We start from the raw sequence: 26,779 nt of genomic DNA, 5'->3' as shown, positions 1-26,779 counted from the left end.
TACAAAAATTTAAAAAATTAGCTGGACAAGGTGGTGTGCGGACTGTAGTCCTAGCTATGTGGGAAGATCCCTGGAGTCCAGGAGTTCAAGGCTGAAGTGAGCTATGATTGCACCACTGCACTCCAGCCTGGGCAACAGAGTAAGACCCTATCCTCTAAAAAAATTTTTTTTAAAAATGTGATTAACACACCCTCCTCTTTAATCTGGGAGTGCTTCTATGACTGAACTCAGCACACAGTTGGTGATTTTGTTTTTTTTTTGAGATGGAGTCTCACTCTGTTGCCTAGGCTGGAGTGCAGTGGTGTGATCTTGGCTCACTGCAACTTCCACCTCCCAGGTTCAAGCAATTCCCCTGCCTCAGCCTCCCAAGTAGCTGGGATTATAGGTGTGTGCCACCACACCTGGCTACTTTTTTTGAAGTTTTAGTAGAGACAGGGTTTCACCATGTTGAACAGGCTGGTTTCAAACTCCTGACCTCAAATGATCCGCCCACCATGGACTCCCAAAGTGTTAGGATTACAGGCATGAGCCACTACACCCGGCCCACAGTTGGTGATTTTGTTTTCTGTGTTTTTTTGTTTTGTTTTGTTTTGTTTTCTTTAGACAGAGTCTCACTCTAGGCTGAAGTGCAGTGGCACAAACATGGCTCACTGTAGCCTCTACCTCCCAGGCTCAAGCATTCCTCCCTCCTCAGCCTCAAGGTGTGCACTACCACACATGGCTAATTTTTTTCTTTCTTTCTTTCTTTTTTTTTTTTTTTGTAGAGACGGTGGGGCAGTGGGGGGTGGGGGGGGGGGGGTGGGGGTTCTCACTATGTTGCCCAGGCTGGTCTTGAACTCCTTGATTCAAGCAATCCTCCTGCCTCAGCCTCCCATTGTGTTGGGATTACAGGTTTGAGCCACCACATCTGGCTGTTTGTTTGTTTGGATGCTCATCTCCCTTCTAAGCTGTGAGCTTATCAAGAGCGGGATCCTCACCTTGTTCATCTTTGCACCTTCAGCACCTGCCGCATGCCTGCTATTTATCTAGATTGAATACAAGGACTCCCCAGCCTGGCTGCATATGAGAGTCACCTGGGAAGCATTTGAAACCCTCCATGTCTAGGCTTCACCCTCCGAAATTCTGGTCTAATTCACCTGGGGTGGGGCCAGGCATTGGTGTTTTTCACGAATTCCTCAGGTGCTCTACTGTGCAAAACTACTGGGTAAGTGCTTGACTTCTCATTGATTTGTTGATTTTCCTGGGAGGAATTCTCTAGAAAGAAAGTAAGGAGATGGTTCCAGGTGTGGTCATTTAGAACACAGCAGGAAACCCAGGACCTGAAAACCACGTACTTGCCCTGGGCTTAGTTACCTGATTGGCAGAACCTTACCCAAGCCAGCCTGGAAGACCTGGGTCTGAGCCAGGTGGTGGTGGTCTCCATTATTCTGCAGGCTCCAGGCCACACTTGTTGGGGAAGGGGATGATTCTAAATCCCCGCGATGGCCAGGTGTGGTGGGTGGCTCACACCTATAATCACAGCACTTTGGGAGGCCAAGGCCGGTGGATCAGCTGAGGTCAGGGGTTTGAGACCAGACTGGCCAATGTGGTGAAACCCCGTCTCTACTAAAACTACAAAAAAATTAGCTGGGCATGGTGGTGGGTGCCTGTAATACCAGCTTCTCAGGAGGCTGAGGCATGAGAATCGCTTGAACCCGGGAGGCACAGGTTGCAGTGAGCCCAGATCGAGCCATTGCACTCCAGCTGGGACAACAGGAGTGAAACTCCGCCTTAATCAGTCAATCAATGCCCGCAGACTGGGAGCTCTGAAGATAGTCGTCAATCCCGGTCTCTCCTGTCTGTGGCTGAGGGCCTGTTGCTCTCCGTGGTCAAACGTTGGACATCTTTCCCTGGACCCTGGTCTCAGTGGTTCCTCCCTCCAACCTTCTGCACCTGTCTCTGCGGCCTTCTTCTCCTGCATCTCTAGTGTCCCTTCTGCCTGACTCTCTGTGCATCTTGAAAGGAGAAACGGTAAGAGAATTGTCTCCGCAGTTTCCACTCGTTTCCTTAGAATCCTTGGAAGGAGGAATGCTGGTAAACCCACCCATTCTTTTTTTCCCATTCTCTCCTGCCCTAGATATCGGCTCCTCCCTGGAACTCCCCTGGAACTTTCTCCAACTGTCTCCCCAACCACCAGCAGCTCCCTCCTGTCCTGTGGCTCTAGGAACCTTACTGAACTTCTCAAACTCTCAACATCCGCTGGCTCTGATTACCTTAAGGGCCCAAACTGAGGGGCACCCTGGAGGGAACTTTCTCCCCTCGTTCTCCAGGCCAGAAACCTGTCAAGGTGTGTACCTTCCCGCAGCCAGCACCCAACAGCTCCCACACTGTTCTGGACAAGTGACAAGGGCTCTTCTTCCCTGTTTGTGTGCGGCAGGAATTTGCTACGAGAGAGAGGAGACAGAGGAGAGAAAAAACACCTTGGCCTAGGGAGCTGTTAGAAATTCGTGGTAAAGGCTGTGCGTGGTGGCTCACGCCTGTAATCCCAGCACTTTGGGAGGCCGAGGCAGGCAGATCACGAGGTCAGGAGATCAAGACCATCCTGGCTAACATGGTGAAACCCCGTCTCTACTGAAAATACAAAAAAAATTAACCAGGCGTGGTGGTGGTCACCTGTAGTCCCAGCTACTCGGGAGGCTGATGCAGGAGAATGGCATGAACCCGGGAGGTAGAGCTTGCTGTGAGCCATGATCGTGCTGCTGCACTCCAGCCTGGGTGACAGAGCAAGACTCCGTCTCAAAAAAAAAAAAAAAAAAAAAAAAAAAAAGAGAAATTCATGGTAAAGGTGGTGTTTCCAATTTTTTCACTCTAGTGTGATTTGAGCACATCATTTGAGGCATTATTTGTGACTTTCTTCATGGCATTTCTAGGTGCCTATCTGTGAGCCTCAAACATTTCTCTAATTCTCCTCAGAAAGGCCACTTTGGTGAATTTCTCACTGCCTGAATTTTGGGCTGCGATGAGCCTCACTGATTTCAGGCAGGCCTTACTTCTGACAGATAGAGTGAGTTTCTTTCCTTTGTGAGGTCCTCATTCTCCCTTCCATGATATAGGAAGAAGGATCCCCATTTCCTCCCACCCTGAGAAATGTAGGGGGAACCAGAGATTGACTCTGTCCCTGCAAAGAGGGGCAAGGTAAATATATAGCTTCACTAGGCTTTAAGTTCAATTCTCACCTCCACCAGATGGACAAAACGTTCAACCTTTCAAGGGTGACATGACGGCAGGTGATTGCGTGAGGCACCACCATTTCATAGCCCCTCTGGAGCCTGCCATTCCATGGGTGAAGTGATTCATTAATAGATGCAATGTGCATCTATTAATGAAATGGGCTTATGAAGTCAACTGTTGATTGCTGAGACCAACAAGCTGGGGCTACCTAAAAGAAGAATTTGTGTCCCTAGAGTGGAAAGGTCCTGGCCCCCAGCCTCTGGCCCGAGGTCTAGCAGGACCTTTGGATAAATGGAGGGGTGAGGGAAGGGGTCAGAGCTGGGTTTATGTCACAGACACTCTCCTGACTCCTGGGGAATAAAATTGTTGGGAAAATCCAGCCCTGGAGCTCTCTTTGCCAGCCCCATCATTGCCACCATGAATTCCTCTGTCTTCTGCTTGGTAGAAGGAAAGCAAACATCTCTTAAAACAACAGCAAGTGCAGATACCCTGTAACAGGGCATTCCTCATTCCTTCCTCCCATTTCTTAGACATTGCTAGCATTCATGAACTTAACAATAAGCCATAATCACTTGAGACATTCTTGTTCTTAACTATTTTAAACAAACAGTTATCTATAAGGCCAATTAAGAATAATAAAAGTAAAATATTTTCCTTTACTTCCATTTAGTCCATCTTCATTGTTCTTCCTTTCTTTATGTAGAGCCAAGATTTCATTTTCCTTTTCATTGAAGGGCTTCTTTTAACATTTCATGCAAGGCAGGTGTAAGGGCAAAATCTTCTCTCAGTTTTTCTTTGTCTTCATATCCTCTCCACCTTTGAAGAAAAATTCCCCTGGATACAGATTCTAGGTTGATGGAAGTTTTAACACTTTTTTAAATATTTCACTCCATTCTTTTGTTGCTTGCCTGGTTTCTGATGGGAAGTTTGATGTAAGTCTTATTGTTCATTTAGAAGTAAGCCCCGCTCCCTGAGAAAAAAACAAAAGAAATTATATTTTTATACTTTTACATTTCAAGACAATTTTCAAATTGGTCATCTGAAATGAAAGGTACATAAAAAGCAACAAAGAGTTGATAACAAAAGATGGCCCAAGTGCATGTTGGGTGACTTTGGAATTCTTTCTCTGTCTCTAAGTAGGACAACCAAAGGTCAGAATAGTTCCTTTACAACATACGGTTTTTATATGTGTGTGCTTATTTATGTAATGATTTATTAAGCATCTGCTATGTTCATAGTGCGGTGGGGAATGCAGAGACAAATGGGGCCCTCACAGGATGAAGTATGTGCACAGAAAACTAGAGCAGAAGGCAGAAATCAATGAGTGGGAGGTGGGAGGAGCAGCTCTGCTCCTGGAGCTTCAGTGAAACCCACATCTATAATGGGGGGGGGGGAAGTGTGACCTTTAGGAATTCAATATCCACCCCTCCCTCTCTGATTTTCTCCCTTTCCCAATCCCCGAGGGGTAATGGAGCACCTGCTGGTCCCAGGCACTGTACTGGTGACAGACACAGCAATTCATAGGCTACATGGGGTCCCTCCTCCATGAAGGTAACAGCCTAGTGACAGAGAAATACAAGTAAATAAACAAAAATGGCCAGATGCTATTATACTGTCCTGCTGGAAGTACTGCAGATGCTGTCTGCAGATATGACAAGATACCCAGGAAGGTACCCTAAAGGAAGTGATGTTTAAATAGCACATGAAGGTGAGCAAAAGTAAGCCAGGTGGGTCATGGGGCAGGAGACAAAGGTGTCCGTTATAGACAGAATGGTTTGTGCAAAAAGGCCTAGAGGTGGGAGAGAGCACAGCCGATTGGGAAGACAGAGAGTAGTCCACACAGGCTGAACAAGAGGTCTACACAGTGAAGAGGACGGAGTGGCCAGTGTTGTCGAAGTGGGTTCTAGAGAACACCAGTTCCTGGGATTTTTTTTTCTCTCATTCTGCAGGTTGTCTCTTCGCTGTCTTGATAGTGTCCTTTGATGCCCAAAAGTTTTCCATTTTCATGGAGTTCAATTTGTCAGTCTACTTTTGCTGCCTCTGCTTTTGGTGTCCTATGTAAATCAATGCCAAATCCAGTGTCATGAAGATTTTCCCCTGTGTTTTATTCTAAGAGTTTTGTGGTTTCAGCTCTTACATTTAGATCTTGATCCATTTTGAGTTAATTTTTATATCTGGTGTAAAGCAAGGATCCAACTTCATTCTTTTGCATGTGGTTATCCACTTGTCCCACAATCATTTTCAGCACCCTTGCTGAAAATCATTTGAACACACACACACACACACACACACACACACACATACACACATATAAGGGTTTATTTCTGGGCTCTCTAGTCTATTCTGTTGGCCTATTTATCTGTCTTTATGCCAGTACCAAACTATTTGGATTACTGTAGCTTTGTAGTAAGTTTTGTAATCAGAAAGTATGAGTCCTTCAACTATGTTTTCTTTTCAAGATTGTTTTAACTATTTGGGGTCCCACAAGATTATATATAAATTTTAGGATGGGTTTTTCTATTTCTGTAAATAAAAATTGGCATTTTCATAGGAGTTGCAATTAATCTGTAGGTCACTTTGAGTAACTTTGTCATTTTAACAATATTAAGTCTTCCACTCCATGAGCATTGAATGTCTTTACGTTTATCTCTTCTTTATTTTAGCAAAATTTTGTAGTTTCAGTGTGCAAGTCTTTCACCTCCTTGATTAAGTTTATTCCTAGTTTGTTCTGCTTTATGTAATCATAAACAGAGTTGTTTTCCTAATTTCCTATTTGAATTCTTCATTTTTAGAGCAAAGAAATGCATTTGATTTTTGTTTGTTGATTTTGTAAATTACAACTTTACTGAATTTGCTTATTAGCTCTAACAGTTTTTCTTTTTTAAAAATTAGAGTTTTCTATATGTAAGATTGTCATCTGCAAACAGATAATTGTACTTCTTCCTTTCTAATTTGGATGCCTTTTATTTCTTTTTCTTGCATAATTGCTCTGGCTAGAACTTTCTATATATGTTGAATAAGAGTGGCAAATACATACATCCTTGTTTTGTTCCTGATCTTAGAGGAAAACTTGAAGTCTGTCACCATTGAGTATGTTGTTATTTGTGGGCTTTTTGTATATGGCCTTTATCATATTGAGGAAGCTTCTTTCCTTTCCTAGTTTGTTTTTATCATGGAAGTGTGTTGAGTTTTGTCAAACGCTTTTTTTGCATCAATTGAGATGACCATGTAGTATTTTTCCTTCATTCTATTAATGTGGTGGTATTATGTTGATTGGTTTTTATATGTTGAATCATGCTTGCATTCCAGAAATAAATCTCACTTGGTTATGCTGTATAATCCTATCAGTGTACTGTTGAATTATCTATGCTAATATTTTGTTGGGGACTTTTGCATCAGAGTTTCTAAGGGATATTGCTTTGTGGTTTTCTTTTCTAACTTTGGTTAGAAAATTGGCTTTGGTATCATAGTAACGCTGGCTTCACAGAGTGAGTCAGGGAGTATTCTCTCCAATGTTTTGGAAGAGTTTGAGAAGGATGAGTGTTCATTCTTCTTTAAATGTTTGGTAGAAATCACCAGTAAAACTATCTGGTTCAGAACTTTTCTTCACTGGGGCATTTTTGATTACTGCTTCAATCTTCTTACTAGTTGTGGATCTATTCAGGCTTTCCATCTCTTTATGATTCAGTCTTGGTAGGTTTTATGTTTCCAGGAATTTGTCCATTTCATCTGGGTTATCAAATTTATTACATAACCAACAACCTTACCCATTGTTTATATTAATCTCTTATCACCCTTTTTATTTCTGTAAAATATTATTTATTTATATTTTTATTTTTGTAAATTTTAGAGTAATCTCCTCACTTCATTTCTTATTTTAGTAATTTGAGTCTTCTCTGTTTTTTAATTAATCTGGCTGATAGTGTCAATTTTACTGATGTTTTTCAAAGAACCAACTTTTGGTTTTGTTGATTTTCTGTTTTTCTGTTCTCTATTTTATGTCTGTTGCAATCTTTAGTATTTCTTTCTTTCTGCTAGCTTTGGGTTATCTTTTTTTTTTTTTTTCCCTAGCTCCTTAAGATGTAAATTTAGGCTGTTGATTTGAGATCCTCCTTCTTTTTTAATATAAGCATTTACAACTTCTCAGTGTAAGCTTTTATAGCTATTTTACAGCATGTACAGCTTTCGCTGCATCCCATACATCTTGGTATACCAGTTGTTTCCCTTATCGAAAACACTTGGGACAAGAAGTATTTCAAATTTCAAATTTTTCAGATTTTAGAATATTTGCATATATGAGATATTTTGGAGATGGGACCTAAGTCTAAACATGAAATTTATTTATATTTATATACACCTTAAGTACACAGCCTAAAGATAGGTTTATACAATATTATTAATAATGTTGTGCATAAAACAAAGTTTTGACTGTGACCCATCACATGAGGTCAGGTGTAGGATTTTTTCACTTGTGGTATTCCATAGGCCTTCAGAGTTTTGAATCTTGAAGCATTTCAGAATTCCAATTTTTGGCTTAGGGATATATTGTGTTTTTTGTTTTTGAGACAGTCTCACTCTGCCGCCCAGGCTGGACTGCAATGGAGTGATCTCAGCTCACTGCAACCTCTGCCTCCCGGGTTCAAGCAATTCTCCTGCCTCAGCCTCCCAAGTAGCTGGGATGGGACTACAAGTGCCTGCCGCCATGCCCAGCTAATTTTTGTATTTTTAGTAGAGACATGGTTTCTCCATGTTGGCCAGGCTGGTCTTGAACTCCTGACCTCAAGTGATCCACCCACCTCGGCCTCCCAAAGTGCTGGGATGACAGGTGTGAGCCACCATGCCCAGCCAGTCTCCCATTTCTTTAATTGGTCTTTTGCCTAGTTGTTCTATTCACTATTAAAAGTGGACTACTGAAATCTCCAGTTACTGTTGTTAAGCTACCTATTTTTCCCTTCAATTCTATCCTTGTATGCTTATATATTTTGGATCCTTGATGTTTGGCATATAGGTTTATAACTGTTATATCTTCTTGGTGAATTGATTCTTATCAATATAAAATGCCCTTCTTTGTCTCTTGTAGAACTAGACTTTAAAATCTGTTTTGTCTGATATTAATACAGCCATCCCTGTTCTCTTTTCGTTACTGTGTACATCTTTTTAAATCCTTTCTCTTTCAATCTATTTGTGTCCTTAGGGCTAAAGCAAGTCTATTGTGGACAGTATATAATAGAATCATTTTTAAAAAATCTAATCTGCCAGTTTATAACTTTTGACTGAGGCATTGAACCCAATTAAATTTAAATTTAAATCCATTTACTGATAGACAATGACTCAATGACTTATTTTACCATTTTGTTATTTGTTTTCTGTATGTTTTAGCTCTTCTTGCTTGCTTGCTTGCTTGCATTCTTAAGAGATGGGGTCTCACTATGTGGCCCAGGCTGGCCTCAAACTCCTAGGCTCAAGTGATCCTCTCACTTCAGCCTCCCAAGCAGCTGGAACTACAGGCATGTGCCACTGCATCTGGCTGCTTTTCAGCTTTTTGTGTTCCTCATTTCCTCCATTTCTACCTTTCTTTACATTTAGTTGATTTTTTTTGTAATGACATGTTTTATTCACTTCTCATTTCCTTTTGTGTATATTCTATAAATACATTTTGTGGTTACCATGGGAATTACATATAACATCCTAAAGTTATAATGATCTAATTTGAATTGATACTAACTTAACTTCAACTGCATACAAACATTTTACTTATACGGCTCCGTGCCCCCCATTTTGTGTTACCGATGTTACAGTTTACATTGTTATATACCCACTAACAAAGATTTATAATTATTTTATTCATTGTCTTTAAATCCTGTGCTATAATTTAGATATTTGTGCCCTGCAAAACTCATGTTGAAATTTGATCCCCAATATTGGAGGTGGGGCCCAATGGGTGGTGTTTGCGTCTTGGGGGCAGACCTTTCATGAATAGAATGCAGTTCCAGGGGAGTGCATTCTCACTTTATTAGTTCCATGAGAACTGGTTGTTAAAAAGAGCCTGGCACCTCCCATTTCTCATTCCTGCTTTCTATTTCACTGTGTGATTTCTGCACACTCCAGCTTCCCTTTCCCTTCTAAAATGAGTGGGAAAAGGCTGAGGCTTTCACCAGATGCCCAGTCTTCCGGTCAGCAGAATTGTGAGCCAAATAAACCTCTTTATCAATTATCCAGCCTCAGGTATTCATTTATAACAGCACTAAATGGACTAAGACATCCTGTATTTAAAAGTGGAATTACAAACCAAAATTACAATAATACTGGCTTTTTAATTTGCTGTGTGTTTACCTCAAACAAAGGTCTTGATATATTTCTTCACCTAGTTTCAACTTACTGTCATCTTTTCATTTCAACATGAAGATCTACTTTCAGCATTTCTTGCAGGGCAGTGCTGGTGGTAATCAACTCCCTAAGCTTTTGTTTATCTGGGACTTTCTTAATTTCTCTCTTACTAATATTTTGGAAGATACTTTTGCTGGACATAGAATTCTTAATTGACAACTTTTCTTCTTTCAGTACTTTATATCATCCCAATGCCCCCTGGGCTTCAAAGTTTCTGCTGATAAATTGGCTGATAATTTTATTGGGATCCCTATACATGATAAGTCTTCTCTCTTATTGCTTTCAAAATTCTCTCTTTGTCTTTGGCTTCCAACATTTTGATTCTAATATGTCTCAGCGTAGGTCTCTTTGAGTTTATTTTACTTGAAATTCCTTGAGCTTCTTGGGGCTTTAGATGGTCTATTGTATGTCTCAACTGTAATCTTTGTCTTCAGTGTCTGAAGGTCTGTAGTCGGTCTGCTGTTTTCATAAGCAATGCTTCCCCTTTTCCCTTAGACAAAGCAGAGACTACTCCTGCAAGTGGACCCCAGACAGATTAGAGCATTGCACATGATGGGTCTGGCTCTGCTTCTTTGAGTTTAAGGAAGAGCTGGGGCTTGAGCTACCATCTCCTCCAGACCAATACTGCTGGCAGTGGAGGTGGAACAAGGTAGAAAGAAAATGAAATTTCCAACCTTTTTTTTTTTTTTTTTTTTTTTCTGGAGACGGAGTTTCGGTCTGTTGCCCAGGCTAGAGTGCAATAGTACGATCTTGGCTCACCGCAATCTCCGCCTCCTGGGTTCAAGTGATTCTTCTGCCTTAGCCTCCCAAATAGCTGGGATTACAGGTGCCTGTCACCATGCCTGGCTAATTTTTGTATTTTTAGTAGAGATGGGGTTTCACCATGTTGGACAGGCTGGTCTTGAACTCCTGACCTCAGATGATCTGCCCATCTCAGCCTCCCAAAGTACTGGGATTACAGGCATGAGCCACCGTGTCTGGAAAAATTCCTATTATTTTGAAGGAGGCTTTTAAAAATTTTTTGAGACAGGGTCTCCTTCTCTCACCCAGGGTGCGGTTAAGGAGGCTTTCCTTGATTAGGCATTTACTTGGCTGCTCTAACCTTTGGCTGTTTTCCAGAGCTTCTATAAAGTTAGTTCATCCAATTCTCTGTCTCTCTGGGTGTGTGTGTATGTGTGTTTAGCTTTCCATGAGGGAACAAGAGCTTGGAGCTTCCTAATCATCCATTTTGCTGACATCCCCAGGATGATTTTTTTTAAAACAGCTTTATTGCTATATGCTTCACATATCTCACAATTCATAAATTTTGAAGTGTATAATTCAGTGGTTTTTAGTATATGTATAGATATGTGCAACCATCACATAGGCAATTTCAGAACATTTTCATCACCTTTAAAAGAAACCTCATACCGTTTAGCTATCATCCCCATACCTCTCATTCACGTCTTATCCCACCTCCACCTCCAGCCTTAGCAACCACTAGTCTACTTTCTGTCCCTGTGTATTTGCCTATTCTGGACATTTCATATAAATGGAATCATACAATATGTCCTCTTTTGCGACTGGCTGCTTTCACTTAGCACAGTGTTTTCCCCCATGGCTCCTGGGCCCCACCCTGGGCTCTGTAGAAGGCACAGGATACTGAGAGTAGAGTGGGAGCAGGATTGCATGACGGAGTAGCCAGATCACTGGACTGTTCCAAATTTGAAGTTTCATCCAACAGCTGCAATGCGAAGATAAGGGCGAAGAAATTGAAGATGTTAGCAAGTGAATAGTACAAAGGTTTGCAAGACCCAGGTACCAGAGGGAAGGTAGTCAGAATAGGTAAGGAAAAAGGAGAGTGGTCAAGGGACCAGAGTTTAGAATCAAATGAAAGACTAAGTGCAGAGAAGTAACAAGAGGGTAGAGGAAGGAGAAGAGATGGTGATCAGAAGAGCTGCTTGAAATTAGCTGGGCATAGTTGTGCGTGCCTGTAATCCCAGCTACTTGGAAGGCTGAGGCAGGAGAATCACTTGAACCTAGGAGGCGGAGGCAGCAGTGAGCTGAGATCATGCCGCTGCATTCCAGCCCGGGTGACAGCGAGACTCCATCTAAAAACAAAAACAAAAACAAACAAAAAAAACTGCTTGAATTTAATATTTTAGGGATGGAGCAATTTGTAGTGATGAAAATGTCCAAGAAAGTGGTCATGGGAAGGGAGGCTGGAAAAGAGGGAGGGGAAAATGTTGGTAGAGGCATCCAAAATAGGCAAATTCATAGAGACGGAAAATAGATTAGGGTTGTCAGGGGCTGGGGGTAGGGAGGAATGGGGTGTTACTGCTAATAAGTACAGGACTTCTTTTAGGTTGATGAAAATGCTCTGTACTTTGGTAGTGGTGATGGTTGCACAAGCTTGTGAACATACGAAAACTCAATGGATTATACATATTAAAAGGGTGAATTTTATGTGTGAATTATATCTCAATTAATTTTTAATTAGGAATCAATGAAAAGAATTCAGGGGAATTTGTTCACTGCAGTTCAGAGATTCCAGAGGGCCTACGTGGAAAAGTTTAGGAGGGAGAGAAAGAACAAGAGTCTGTGTCTGGGTAGAGAAATGAAGTGAGGCCTAGGCAGTGATTGGAGGGTGTCAGGCACAGGAGGCCTGGAGGGATAAGAAGGGAGGGAAGAGTTTCAGCAGCAGTGGTCCAACAGATCCCAGTAGCTGGAGGGACCAATGTGTCTCAGGAAGCCACAGGTTTGGCTTGAATGGTGGTGTCTGGAGGTGGTCCCAGCCCAGGTAACTGAAGGAAGAGAGGGGGACTTCAAGGGTGGGCACCAAGAAATCTAGCAATGGGACTTTCCAGGAGCCGGGGTGGTGATGGGGAGGGAGAATTGTCACTCCGCAAGCTTGAACACAGCTTTCAGATCTTAGGTTTCAAGTATGAATCAAAGTCCTGAAAATCCCCAAGAGAAAGATCAGGTTTGAAAAATCCCGAGAACCACTGCATTCTGCCAGATCTCTCTGCACAAAAACAAACCAGAGAAGGTTAGATAAATAAGCAAAAGGCATCCAGGGCTAAGGGCCAACCTGAGTGATTAGTTTCCTACTGATGTTTATACAGAGTTAAGACCTGTTAAGTGAAAATGAGGATGATCAGAAACGGAAGTGGCGTGTGTCATGCACTTAAACAAGAATTTTATTAAGCTTCTATATACTCCATGTAAGATGCTCAGAATGCTGGAGTCTCCGTGCTGCCTCCCAGAAGCTTATAGGCTGGGGGGATGAGGAGATACTATCACTAAGCAAATAACTATAAAATAATTTATTACAACTATATGAGAATAATGAAGAAAGCAGTAAAGTGCTCTAATTGTTTATAACAGAAATCTGATGGACCCTAGGGGAAAGAGCAAGTTTCTCTTAGGAAACGACATTTCAGCTACCCCCCTAATGAAAGTGGGAAGCAGGGTCAGTGCCTATCACAGCCCTGGCATAGAAAGGAGCTTGAGGAACCCGCCAGAGGTAACATGTGAGAGGAAGAGGAAGTCAGCTAGAGAGACAGGAAAAGCCTGATCTCGCAGGGTATTGTGGTCCACGTGAAGGACTCTGGGTCCTTCTCCCAAGAGCAAAGGGAATGTAGAGGGAGTGAGTGAGAGGCAATGGAGCAGCTACAGAGTGCAGTGGAGCCAGGTGGTTAAGAGCGTAGACTCTGGGCTGGGTGCGGCGGCTCACGCCTGTAATCCCAGCACTTTGGGAGCACACAGGTGGATTAGTTGAGCCCAGGAGTTCGAGACCAGCCTGGGCAACAATGCAAGACCCCGTCTCTACAAAAAATACAAAAATTAGCCAGAGCCGTGGTGTGCCTGTACTCCCAGCTACTTGAGAGGCTGTGGCAGGAGAATCCCTTGAAGCCCAGAAGGCGGAGGTTGCAGGAGCCAGCATCACCCCATTGCACTCCAGCCTGGGCGATCAGAGTGAGACCCTGTCTCAAAACCAAGCATGGACTCAGTGGACTCAACCCAGTTTCCACAGGTTCAACCAGAGCCTGGGGTTCAAATTCTGGGTCTGCCACTTCCTGGTGACCAAGATCAGGTTTTAACTAATGTCACTGTGCTGTCTCCTCCTCCATAAGATGGGGTGATAATAGTGCCTATTTCCAAGGATTGGCATGAGGATTCAGAGATAAAAGTGCCTGGCACGTGGAGTAAGGAAGAACCGCCACTGGAAGTGGGCTCAACAGCAGCAACCTGCACTGTGGGCTCTCCCTTCCTCCAGGCCGCCATCACTGTGCTAAAAGAGTTGACACCCAGAAAAGTTGAGACTTCTCTAGTGGATGCCATTTGGAAGATGAGTTTCTTGGTCTTGGGCAGCCCTTCTGGCAGCATCTCCTTGGCTGTGGCTGTCCTGTGAGCTGCATGCAGACAAGGCCATGCTCAACCTATACCCCAGGGCCCAACATGGGGCAGGCACGTGGGAGGTGCTTAATGCCTATGAGTGAAGTGGGTTGCAAAGGAATGAATGAATGGATGGATCCGTGAGAGAATACTTAGACTATTCATAAATTATTGAGCATTTACTATGTGCCAGACACCTTACTGAGGGCTTAACCTGGCTGATTTCATTCTCATAATGATCTTGTGAGGAGGCTACTATTAGACTCTGTCCACTAGGGGAGATCTTGGGAATACGTTTTCCGGTTGGGGCCAGGGGGAGTCCTGGTTGGGGCCAGGGGGAGTCCTGGTTGTACTTCAGAGAACCTAATGATTGAGAAATGTGTTTAATATGTAGCCCCTAAGGGGGGCTTTTTGCTACAGGTTGGGATCCTGGAGGCAGGAATTGAGCCAGAAAGCAGACGATGCTGAAAGTAGTTTCTCTAAAGGTCTAGCTGCGTGTACTTTACAGCGATGATCTCATATTCCTTAGCAAGGCACCACGGTGACAGGCATTATTTTACTTGTTTGTGAAAAGGAAAAGTGGTGCATTCTAGGGAGACACAGTGGCCTCCCAGCATCCAGAGAGAGCTCAGAGCAGAAGCCAGGAGTCCTGAGTTGCTGGCACGTCTCTCCCACCCCCGCCTCTGAGAAGCAGAGAGCAGAACTATTGGAAAGGCTGTGGCAAGCCGCCTTTATTCTTCTCCCTGCCCACTCAGGCTCTAACCAGAGTCCCACATGCACCTGGTGGCAGGACTGTTCCCCAAGGGAATGCAGGCGACAGTCCCCGGCTCCCCTTCCTCCCAGTGCAGCGCTGGGGCAGGCCACCCCTTTCTGAGCCCCAAGCAGCTCCCCAGACCTCCTTCTCCAGATACGATTATTTTGGGAGAGTGCTGAGTTCAGCACAGCTGCAAGGTGCACCCAGATGCACCCTTCTGTCCTCAGCTGGCCCTTCGGAGCTGGCCCTTCGGAGCTGGCCTCGGGCTGGGGTGCGCCTGCCCCCACCCCCTGCAGCAGTCCCTCCTACACAAGGTCACTGTGTCCAACCACCTCCACCTTGGGGAAGCTCACAGGCTGTGGAGACGGGTGGTGGAAGAATGGGGGCCAGGAGAGTCAGAGCCGGTCTGAGGGGCACAGCCCAACTCCTAGCCCTGAGCCTGGGGTCACCAGCTTCCCAGGGCTTGCCTTACAGACAAGGAACAGGCTGGCCTTTGGCCAGCTGACCATCCCCGGGCCAACAGCAGGGACTGGACAAGGAGCTGCACCGAGAAGCTTATATAAGCACTTCTACTTTGCAGCCTGCTCTCTGCCCTGGCAGCCAGGACAAGAGTGACAACAAAGCTGTGTCCTGCCAGGGGAGGGGCCTCTGCCAGGAATGTACATTGAGTCCAACTTGGAAGAGGCCCAGTCCTCCCAAAGTACTTGTGTCCGGGTGGTGGACTGGATTAGCTGCGGAGCCCTGGAAGCTGCCTGTCCTTCTCCCTGTGCTTAACCAGAGGTCTCTATCCTGCCAAGTGGGCCCCTGGGGTGGGGGGCACAGGTAGTGGGCAGGAAGGCCCCTGCAGGGGATCCAGCCGCTCTAAAGTTCTTTCTGTTCCAGGTGCCCATGGGTTGGACAATGAGGCTGGTCACAGCAGCACTGTTACTGGGTCTCATGATGGTGGTCACTGGAGACGAGGACGAGAACAGCCCGTGTGCCCATGAGGCCCTCTTGGATGAGGACACCCTCTTTTGCCAGTAAGTCAGGGCAGGCTTGGAGGCGGGAGGCACAGAGGCTACCAGGCAGGTAGATCGCAGGGAGGGGTATATCCAGAACCAAGGAGCACCATCTCCTGAGCCTGATTTTATGGGAAGGCAGAACACATGTCAGGTCTGGAGACCACCTTCATGGAGGATGGCACTGAGAAAGAGATTTAGAAACAGACTCCTTTCTGCCTTCCAGAATGCACCTCTCCCAGGACCAGGAGGGCTGTGTATGTGGTCGGCTCTGCTTGGGCCCTCCAAACCTGGGGGGTCTTTGTGGGGGCAGGAGGCTGAGACCCTCAGAGAGAGACCCAGAGAGAGACCATCCCTCCCTGCAGCCTGAATGCCCCCTCTCCCCAGAACCCCAACAAAGAGGCATTTGAATGAAAGAAGGTATATGATTAGACCCTTCCTGTGTGAGAGGTTTTTGTCAGTGATAGGACCCAGCAGCGTTGGTGCAGGGCCCTTCAGGGATCATGGCACTGGATGGAGTTGGGTGACGAGGCTGGCTTCTTCCCTTCCAAGGGCAGAAGCTGCTTCTACTTTGGGTAAGCTGGAAAGCCTGGCGTTCGGCTCTCTCCTCACCAACTCTGCCGGTTAGAAAAGCAAGCCTTCATTTGTCTGGACTTGTGGGTCATCCTGAGGACTCCCCAGGCCAAATTGATGCCAAACCTCCCTGCCAGTTTGGTGGCTGAGGAGGGGGACACCCCACTGAGCTCGTGTGTGAGAAATGAGAGAGGGGGAAAAAGGACTTTGACTACTTACTCTCTTCTGTACCTTTGAATTTTCACAAACATTACTGTTCATGAAAATGTTTGTTTTTCTTTTTAATTTTATTTAAAACATTTTTGACAAACATTACTTTTAGAACCATAAATACATGTCTTCTCTTAAAATTATGTAGTTGAATCCTTCTTAAAAAGTAACATTTTTGTTGGATGAAGTGGCTCACATGTGTAATCCCAGCACTTTGGGAGGCCAAGGTGGAGGATCACTTGAGCCCAGGGGTTTGAGACCAGCCTGGGCAACATAGAGAGACTCTTTTCTCTACAAAACAGTTTAAAAACTAGCCAAGCATGCTGATGCACACCTGTAGTCCCAGCTACTCAAGAGGTTGAGGTGGGAGGATTGCTTAAACCCAGGAGGTCAAGGCTGGTCTGAGCCATGATTGCGCCACTGCATTCCAGCCTGGGCAACAGAGCCAGACCCTGCCTAAACAACAACAACAACAACAACAAAAAAAAGTAACAAACTTTGTTCATGTCAGTATATTTTGAAAAGTCTTGTTAAATAGTTCTGGGTGTAGGCTGGGCACGGTGGCTCACGCCTGTAATCCCAGGACTTTGGGAGACTGAGGCAGGCAGATCACGAGGTCAGGAGTTTGAGACCAGCCTGACCAACACGGTGAAACCCCGTCTCTACTAAAAATAAAAAAAAATTAGCCGGGCATGGTGGCGCACACCTGTAATCCCAGCTACTCAGGAGGCTGAGGCAGGAGAATCCCTTGAATCTGGGAGGTGGAGGTTGCAGTGAGCCGAGATTGCGCCACTGCACTCTAGCCTGGGCAACAGACCAAGACTCTGTCTCAAAAAACAAACAAACAAGCAAAAAAACAGTTCTGGGTGAAGTTTTCACGTGGAAGGAGGAAGAGAAACGTGGTTGCCTCTCACAAGTGGGATCTAGTTTTCTAGGTGCTCTGCTCAGTGAGCTGAGGGGCTGGCAGGCTTCAACACCCCCGTAACCAGGAGAGATCAGCTGGGCCAGGACACAGCAGGCCTGGGCCACAATAAGGGCCCCTTAAGGAGGACCTCAGCAGTTCCTGGTGTTTCCCACACTGTGGGAAATGAGGATGTCTGTAGGGTCGTTGGGGGTGACCAGCCTGAGGCTCCGGATGCCCTAGGCTCTGCCCTGCCAAGATCACATCTTGGTGCCCTGGTGACCCATGCATGGGGACACATGTGGGAAGTCCCAGGGCACCTTCTGTGTGCCAGGTGCTCTGCCGGTGCCTGGACTCCTTGACTCCTTTCACTGTCAGTAACGAACCTACAAAGTCTGTGTTAGCACCCCCATTTTGCAGATGAAGAGTCCCCAGAGATTAAGAAATCTGCCCACGGTGTTTACATAGCTTAAAAGTAGCAGAGCCAAGATCTAGCCCCCTTGTCTGACTCCACACTCATGCTCTTTCCCTATCTGCTTCTGACAACCTTCACCCCGGGTCCAGGGCTCCCAGACTCGAGTCAAGGGGGGCCATTCTCAGGACTCCCAGAATACACCAGCAGGCCCCCAGCCTGAGAAAGAGACTTGTGACCTTAAGGTTGCATGCCAGGAAGATGTCTTTTGATTTCAAGCCGTCATCGCAAAAGAGGAGCTTTGTCTTTATTGTCACTGAAGATTTTTGTTTGGAAGAGAGCATCATGAATGATGATGAAATGAAAAATGCATCAAGGACAGATCGGACCCCTGAGGAGACAGCAAGACCTCCTGCACTGACCCCTCCTCAAGATCCCCACTCAGCTCAGGCTCTGACCTTGGCAAGAGATCCCCCAGAGAAGGCACTCCTCTTGTGGGCATTTGGTCTACCAGGGAACTCTTAAAGACTGGACTCAATGCCTAAAGGTATTAATCTATAAGGGAGGAATTTTATGTACTGTGACAAGCAGTGAGACATTGTTAAGAGTAACGCTTCTCGGGAATCAGACCTTCCCTGCTTCTGAGATACCCCAGACAAGACCAGCAAAACCACCGACGGTCCCAACCCTGGGCTCAGTCGCAGAATTGAAAGAACGATGATCCTCCAAACCTGCAGCCAGGAGGTGAATCCACTCAAAAAACCCCACCTGCTGCTGCCATCCAGTCAGCCCTGCAAGCTCCCCTAGGGATGGGAGCTGCTGCTCAAAGCGTCCTGCTTTTTGGTGTTGAAAAGCTCCGTTCTTCAGAAAGTACATTCTTATCCCAAGGCCCTGCTGCTCTTCTTGAACATCAACCCCACCTTTTGTAGTGCAGATCCATGAGGTGCACAAACTAGTCTAGTTTCTCATCTTCTTTGTGGTCATTCATGTGTGTGGTGACAGGGGCCATGCCCTGCCCTGCCCCTTCATCCCCAGCTCCCCCCAACGTGGGCAGTCATCCCCAGTCCTTCAATCTCTCTCAGGGGCCTTGATTTCTCTTCTGTTTAAATACATTTCTTTTAGAGACAGAGTCTTGTCTGTCACTTAGGCTGGAGTGCAGTGGCCTGATCATAGCTCACTGCAGCCTTGAACACCTGGGCTCAAGCAATCCTCCTGCCTCAACGTCCTGAGTAGCTGGGACTACAGGTGCACGCCACCACACCTGGCCAAGTTTCTTACTTTTTGTAGAGTTGGGAGTCTCGGTATGTTGTCCAGGCTGTTCTCAAACTCCTGGGCTCAAGCAGTCCTTCTGCCTCAGCCTCCCAAAGTGCTGGGATTACAGGCATGCACTGCCGTACCTGGCTTGCTGTTTTTCAAGTGGGGTGACCCACACTTTCACAGTGAGCCCCCTCTTCGAGGCAGCCTCATATCCCATGTGTCTTTTTGTCATCCTCACTGTCTTAGTCTGTTCAGCTACCATAACAAAATACCTTAGACTAGGTCATTTCTAAACAGCAGGAATGTATTACTCACAACTCTGGAGGCTGAGAAGCGCCAAAATCAAGGTGCTAGTGGATTCAGTGTGTGGTACAAGGTTGCTCTCTGCTTCAAAGATGGCACCTTCTTGCTGCGACTTCACACGGGGGAAGGGAAGGGCAGCTCCCTTCAGCCTCTTTTATGAGGGTGCCTTTTATAAGGGTGACTTAATCACCTCTTCTAAGTCCCGCTTGTTAATACCATCATATTGAGGATTAAATTCCAACATATAAAGTTTGAGGAGACACAAACACTCAGACCATAGCACTCACTGAGGGACAGCTGGAATTCTAAGCCCTTCATACAGGCACAGCTGAGAAGCCACGTTTTTAGAGACAGGGTCTCCCTGCATCACCCTCTGTCACCCAGGCTGGAATGTAGTAGCAGGATCATGGCTCACTGCAACCTTGACCTCCCAGACTGAAGCGATCCTCCCACCTCAGCCTCCCATATAGTTGGACTACAGATGCGTACCACCACACTTGGCTAATTTTTTCTATGTTTTGTAGAGACAGGATCTCACTACGTTGCCCAGGCTGGTCTCTAACTCCTGGGCTCAAGTGATCATCTCACCTCAGCCTCCCAAAGTGCTGGGATTACAGGCTTGAGCCACTACGCCCGGCCCTTGTGATCTAATTCTTGCCATGACAGAGACTCACATGACCACCTAGCTCAAACTGAAGCCTGGAGGAATGAAATAGCTCACTAGGGAAAACGTGTGGTGCGGGGAAGAAAGTGCAGCCAAGCCCACAGTACTAGTTCTCTGTTGTACACAACAGATCACTCCAACACGTAGCAGCTACAAATAGGTATTGTCCAACAGTTTCTCAGTTACTCATCTGGAGATAGGAATAGTGATAACAGCTGCCTCAAGGTATGGTTGCATGAAATGAAATCATACATATGTGATGTCCCTGATCTATTGGGGTGGCCCAGTAAAAGTCATGCCCTTCATCCCCAGTCCCTTATGTAGCATTAGTTCATGGCAAAGCTGGGGCCAGGGCCCCTGATCTTTTCACTCCACTGTCTAGAGTGCCTCCAAGTCTTGTCAAGGAGATCAGGAGATCCCCAAACTCTCCACATGGAAATTAGAATGAATTCCATGTCAGGTAAACCACAAGCAGCAAGGGCACACAGGAAGGTGGCACCTTTGAGGTTTTCTGGCTTGAATGCAAGTTGTTTTTGAGATAGGGTCTTGCTCTGTCACCCAGGCTGGAGTGCGGTGATGCAATCATGGCTCACTGCAGCTTCTACCTCCTGGGCTCAAGTGATCCTCCCAAGTAGCTGGGAACACAGGCAGGCACTACCATGGTTGTTTTTTTTTTTTTTTTTTTTTTTTTTTTTAATTTTTGGTAGAAACAGGGTCTCACTATGTTGCCTAGGCTGGTCTCAGATTCCTGGGCTCAAGTGATGCTCCCACCCCAGCCTCCCAAAGAGCTGAGATTATAGGCATGAGCCACCGTGCCTAGTCTTGAACGCAAAATTTAAAGTGTATTTTCTCAGTAACTTTAATTTTTGATTCAGCTCACCTCAGGTTTGTCCAGGTCGTCTCGTAAGTCGATTTGATCATCAGAATTGTTGGTTACCAGCTCTGTGCCATCTGCAGATCAAATAAATTTGTCTCCGTGTCCTTCTCCAAGACTTTGCTAAAGCAGCTGAGCAGGGCAGAGGCCTGCACATGCCCCTTTCCCATCATCCTAGGTGGGGCAATATGCTATGTTCAAACGCTGGCCTGGCAGTGCCCTATGGGCGTGAAGAGAGGGACAGAGACAAGACCCAAATCCCTGGTTCCCTGGCATGTGCCCTGTCCTTCAGGGCACTCTCTGTGGCTCTGTGCCCACCTAGTCAAATAACAATTTGCTGATTTTGCTTGTTTAATCCTTTTGATATTTACAACAATTCCACTCTGATAAAAAGGGGAGAGGGGTTATGGGCGTGAGGGCGTCCCTCCACCCTCAGTTTACCTCCTCCCTACCTCTCAGTTTTCCCATCCTGTGCTGTTTGCTGTCTGTCTCTCTGCCCTTGGTGGGTCCCCTCTGCCTCGCATCTCGCTAGGAGTTGCAGCAGAAACAAACCAAACGGTCCTTAAGATGATGCTAGGAAGATAAAACTGGTCGCCTAAAACTTCTCCAAAAGCTGTGAAAATCTTGCCATCCACCAAGAATTGCTGTAAATGCGCAAAGAGTTAGAAGAAACAAATTTGCTCAGCAAGCCCATGACTCATCCTGCTTCCACTCACTGAGACCAGAGCACGTGACTTCTGGCACTGGGGGCGCTGGCCCACCGAAGTGTCCTGGTCCGGGGCTGCCAGGTGCTGGGGGCTCAGTGGCCTTTTGCCCAAGGCTGGACTTCAGGAGCCACTGGAAGGGTGGGAGGTGGAAGGTGGGAGGGGCAATGCAGGGTTCCCCACCAGGAAGCTGCTCTTGGCCTACTCCCAGGCCCCAGGTTCAGGGAGCTCCCTTTCCAGATCTGTTCTCCAAATTACATCCTCACAGGGTCCCCTTAGACATCACCCCCCGCAAGGCACTGTGGACAGCTGTGGGTGGCTACTGGCAGGCTGTAGAGCAGCTTAGCCCTGCAAGGTGTTAGGAAAGGCTGGGGACCTGCAACACCCACTCCCTACCCACACCCTTTCTCTCTCAGTGATGTCTTAACCCGCATTAACCCTACAGAGGACTTAGGTCATGGAGATAAATTATAATAGAAGGGCAAGCAAAAACACTTTTAAAAAATGTCTTTGAAAAATCTTACCTATGTTCCTGAGTTTCAAATAAAAGCATGCACTTAAAGCCAGCCTGGTGCAGTCACGGCCCAGCCCGGCCTGCCCTGCCCTGCAGGCTCTGTTGCCTTGCTCTGCATCATATTTTCTTCCCTTCCAGGAAGCCACATTCTCAGAACCCTGGTGCTGTTCGGGCCCTTCTTCTCAGGGAGCAAATAGATGAACTGGTTCATTCATACTGACAGTCTTAGTGAGCCAGTGTTTTACCCCCTGAGGGATGTTTGCATTTTGAAAGAGAACCTAGGCTATGGTCAATGCTTAACCCAAAGAAGCCAATTCTTCACCTAATGGTGGGATTTCAGGCATGGGGAGCTCTTGATTGTTTAGGGGAGAGAGAAGGTCTATGCCCTTGAAGGAAGCTGTGCTGACTTGCTAAGCTTTTCTTTCTGTAATAAGAATGTTCCTGAAAAGCAATCTATGGGTATTGTTTTTATAAACTCAATCCTACTTTAAAGACACTAAGTTTGCCTAAGGATATCTGTTCTTCTAGGGAAGTAAACGCTGATGATAATTAATATTATACTTTCTGATGACTTACAACATGCCAGGTTCTGTTCTGACCATTGACCTCCACTTCTCACACTGATTCCATGAGGGAGGAATTATTAGTGTCTTCGTTTTACAGATGAGGAAACTGAGGCACAAGGAGGTCAAGTAACTCTTCGGTCACACAACTAGTTAGTGGCAGGTTTAGGATTTGATCCCATTTCACTTTACATTCCCAATAGTGCTAGACTGAAGCCTTGGGAACCCCAGGCTCCCTTAAAACCCTGACACAGGGCAACCTCCCCTCTCTCTTCATAGGGGCCTTGAAGTTTTCTACCCAGAGTTGGGGAACATTGGCTGCAAGGTTGTTCCTGATTGTCACAACTACAGACAGAAGATCACCTCCTGGATGGAGCCAATAGTCAAGTTCCCGGGGGCCGTGGACGTGAGTGAGCAGGGCTGTGTTAAAGCGGGGGGACAGTTGGGGGTCTTGATGTTCCTCCAGGCTTGCTCATCTGGGTGACTTGAAGCTGCGTGCAGAGCCATCTGGGTTGGGTCTGGTGGCAGCAGATGGCTGTTGCCATAAAGTTGTGCCCTCCTTAGAGTGGACTTGAGGAGAAGGCTGGGGGCCGGTGGGAGGCTGCAGACTGGAAACTTTGGTGATGGTTGAGGCCATTCTGCCCAGGCCTTTTCCTGCTCCCCTGCTCTGGGAGCTCCTTGGCTGCCCCTGAGATCTGGGACCCCAAGCCTGGTGGAGACCAGCTGGTGTGTGCTTTGGAGTTGGCAGATAAGTGGAAGAAGGCGTGGTATGGGAGGAGTCCTCTCTCAAGGCGCGGGGTGTCTGGGCCTTCAGATGGCTCCTGGGCTGGAGAGAAGCTGGTATTTACCAGGACAGAGCTTCCCAAGTCGCCTAAACAGGCAGAGGTCAGTGCATCTTGACGCTTTGTTGTCACAACGTGAGACACGCTCTTCTTTTGCCCAAAGTTGTATAAAAGAAGAACAAAGCATTTTAGGAACTGGAAATAACTATTTTACTGGGCAGTGATTAGTACTATTACATTTAGGGGTCTGGAAAGCCTGGGAAAGAGTCATAGAAGTGGGAAATGGGTCTGCTGCTGCCCTCAGCAGCCAGAGTGTGTTTTGGGGGAGCTGATCTGGCCTTCTGGTCTCCGCTTCTTTATTTCTTGACTCCTGGGCCAGACTGAGCCCCCAGAGTGTCAATGGTAGAGACTGGCCTCTTTTCTGCTGTGTTTTAGAAGGAGGTGCTGGTGTCAATCTAGGCAGGACTTGGGTCACAAATGCCTGGAGATGGAAGGGTCGTGGCCGGGATGTGACCAAGCACACACACCAAGGCTGACCTGGTCCCTTCTGTGCAGGGTGGCAGGGAAGGGCCACAGGGGGTTCTTCCTTCCCTTCAGTGCTGCCTTGGTTAGGCCTCATGCAGTCAGCTAAGCCCAGTAGGACAACAAGCTCCGGAGGGCGGCAGCACACAAGTTACTCCAATGCGGGGAATAGACTCTTCTCTTTGAAGTGTTTTTCACTATCAGAGAGCAAATAGATTGTGATATGGCTCGCAAGTTACGAGGCTGTTGTCATGAAGCTTTGCTAGGTTGTCTTGTTTGCAAACATGACAAACACCCTTTCCTTTGGGAAGACAAGCAATAAGGTGCACATGTGTGCACATGTGCACACACACACTTGCATGCACACCCATGTGCACACAGCGTCAGCCCTCCTCCCTGGAAACCCTTGGACTGGGCACACCTGTGGACAGCCAAGAGGAGCAGAGAAAGGAAGGCTGCTGATTCTAACTCCTGGGATGGGAGGTGCAGGAACCCAATCTTTTAGAGGAGTATATGCTACTCTGCGGGACGGGACTCTCGGCTTCACCATCCATTCACTTGTCTTGGGGTTTGTCCCTTATGTAGTCAGGGTCAGTCAGATGCTTTCACAGGCCAGGGACAGTCCCAAGGGAATTCTCCCCAAAGGGCTCCTTTCCGCGTGCTGATGATGCTACAGACATCCACTAGATGGCAGTGTAGACTTTTCTGAGCACCTGGTGTCCTCCAGAGCAGGGATTTGAAGCCTATTGGGAAAGTCTTTGGTTTGATTTGGTTTCGTTGCTCTGGGTTATCAGCACATTACACAAAGACGACATCACCCACGCCACATCCTGAAGTCTTGCACTGTTAAACCCATCCTGCCTCAGCCCGGGGGTGGGGTGGGGAGAAAACGGATGTGGAACATAGAGATTTATGAGGGACACAGAGCTGTGGTCAAGAAAGCCAGGGAGAGTGAAGATTTTACAAAGGAAGATTTGATCGAAGCTGTGGGAAGAAGAAAAACATAGTATTCTACTACTATGGAACTATAGTTTATGGAAATGTACCAGACCTATGAGAAGGCAGATTCAGAGAGATTTGCCAAAAGTGGTCAGTGAGTGCCACCTTATTCCATTCCTGGGCACTACTCGGACCTTTCATTTAAGTCTCCAAGTTAAGTATTTCTTTCATCAAGACTATTAGTGGCATGTGACAAAAAGTCAACTCAAATCGGCATAAGCCAGAAAAGAGGGGGAAACATTGGTTCACAAAACTGAAAACTCCAGGGATAACTTCAGGTGAGGCTGGACCCAGGTGCTCAGTGTCACCAGGAATCTGTCTCTTGATTGTTTTTTTCTGTGCTGTTTTTATTTGTAAATAGAGTCTTTCCTTGTGACAAAGATGGCCCCAATAGCCTTAGGTTTGTGTTTGACCAATTTGTCAACCCCAGTGAAATAGGGTTTTCTTTCCATCCATTAAAAGTCACAGGATTGGTCTCGCTTTGGTCTCGTGCCTATCCCTGAACCTAGCAGTGACCCTCTACAGCTCCCCTTAATCTACAAGGACTGAGAATAGAGGAGGATGGTTGCCCTGAATGCGAGTCAAGGTTCAGATAAGAGTGAAAGGATGTTAGGTAGGAAATGCAAGGGCAGGTCCTATGGAAGTGAGTAATCTGGCCAAGTACAGAGCTGAAAGGTGCCAGAGCCAGAGTCAAAGTCAGGTCTGCCCAACTCCAGAGCCCATGGGCCTGGCCAGTGGGCCACTGGCAAGGGCTCTAAGGGAGACACCAGGGGGCGCTGGCACAGGCAGGGGTGGGCTGGCCGAAGGGAAGCTTTCCCTGGTTAGAATGGAAGGGGGTGGGCAGGAAGGATAGTTCTTCCTAGGGAAGGTGGTAGTTGGAGCTTCCCTTAAGGGAGAGGGCATGACTGGTGAGGCTGGAGGAGCAGGTGCTATCTGGGTCCCTCAAGAAAAGGGTGCGGGGAGCCTGAGTGTTTAGGACAGAGAAGAGCATGAAGGTATTTCTTCTGGGCCTGATGGGGAAGGGCACGAGTTGGTGACTGCTATGTGGGGATGGTGCATTGCTTCCAAGGTGACTGAAGCAATGCCAGCAAAGCAGTGACTGCCAGTGGACATGCCTGGGAACACCCCCCTTCCCCCGCCCCCAGCAAACTCCAAAGCCCTGGAAAGAGGGGTGCAGCAGCGCCTCTGTGCCCACCAGAGAGCTTCCCACCTCCATATTCTGGCATTGGCCACTTCCCCATCCTTGGTGTCTTTGGACCCTGCTCACGTTACAATGCTTCCTCCTCTAGGAAGCCTTCCCTGACTGCCTCCCTCTGGCCTCCACCTACATCCCTGGCTGATCTTTTCTTTCTCTGTGCTTTTAAAATGTCCCTACCCTCTAAACTGAGTTTTGACTTCCCTGTGTCTTGTGCTGTAGTTGCTCATTCCTGTCTCTCAAAGCTTCAAGCACTTTGTAAGTTAGGAGAGAAAGACTATGTGTTGTTTTTCTTTGAGTCACCCGTGGGCCCCACCAGCACCTCAGATGCCATGCTGGCTGACTGGGTGACTAGGTGAGAGAGTGAACAGGTGAATGCATGAATGCATGCATGAATGAATGAATGACATGTGGGAGAGCATCTCCTGGAGTGTGAGCTATGAGCTGTGTCAGCCCAACTGTTGGCCCTTTCAGCATCTGTTGAAGGAAAGCTGCTAAACCTAGTGAACCCAGGGCAGCAGGACTCTCTCCTCCCCCTAGGGGTGGGGTGTGAGCTGGGGGGTGGGTGGGGAAGCAGGCA

General features: G+C 46.7%; 1 protein-coding gene across 2 annotated transcripts in view; it reads left to right on the top strand.

Annotated features, from left to right (window-relative positions):
* Positions 1 to 26,779, top strand: part of PEBP4 (phosphatidylethanolamine binding protein 4) — a 288,342-nt gene that overhangs the window by 58,816 nt on the left and 202,747 nt on the right. The window contains exons 1-3 of one of the 2 annotated variants that reach the window (XM_004046766.5): positions 15,432 to 15,508; positions 15,611 to 15,747; positions 22,981 to 23,107. In XM_004046766.5, coding sequence (XP_004046814.1) covers positions 15,617 to 15,747; positions 22,981 to 23,107 — 258 coding nt within the window. In that variant the 5' untranslated portion in view covers positions 15,432 to 15,508; positions 15,611 to 15,616. Of the gene's footprint in view, positions 1 to 15,431; positions 15,509 to 15,610; positions 15,748 to 22,980; positions 23,108 to 26,779 lie in introns of those variants that run through there. The other variant, XM_055348929.1, reaches the window with a different exon arrangement.

This window comes from Gorilla gorilla, chromosome 7 (genome assembly GCF_029281585.2).
Source record: "Gorilla gorilla gorilla isolate KB3781 chromosome 7, NHGRI_mGorGor1-v2.1_pri, whole genome shotgun sequence".
In the NCBI taxonomy this organism is placed as follows: domain Eukaryota; kingdom Metazoa; phylum Chordata; class Mammalia; order Primates; family Hominidae; genus Gorilla; species Gorilla gorilla.
This window is presented reverse-complemented; position numbering and strand designations above follow the sequence as displayed.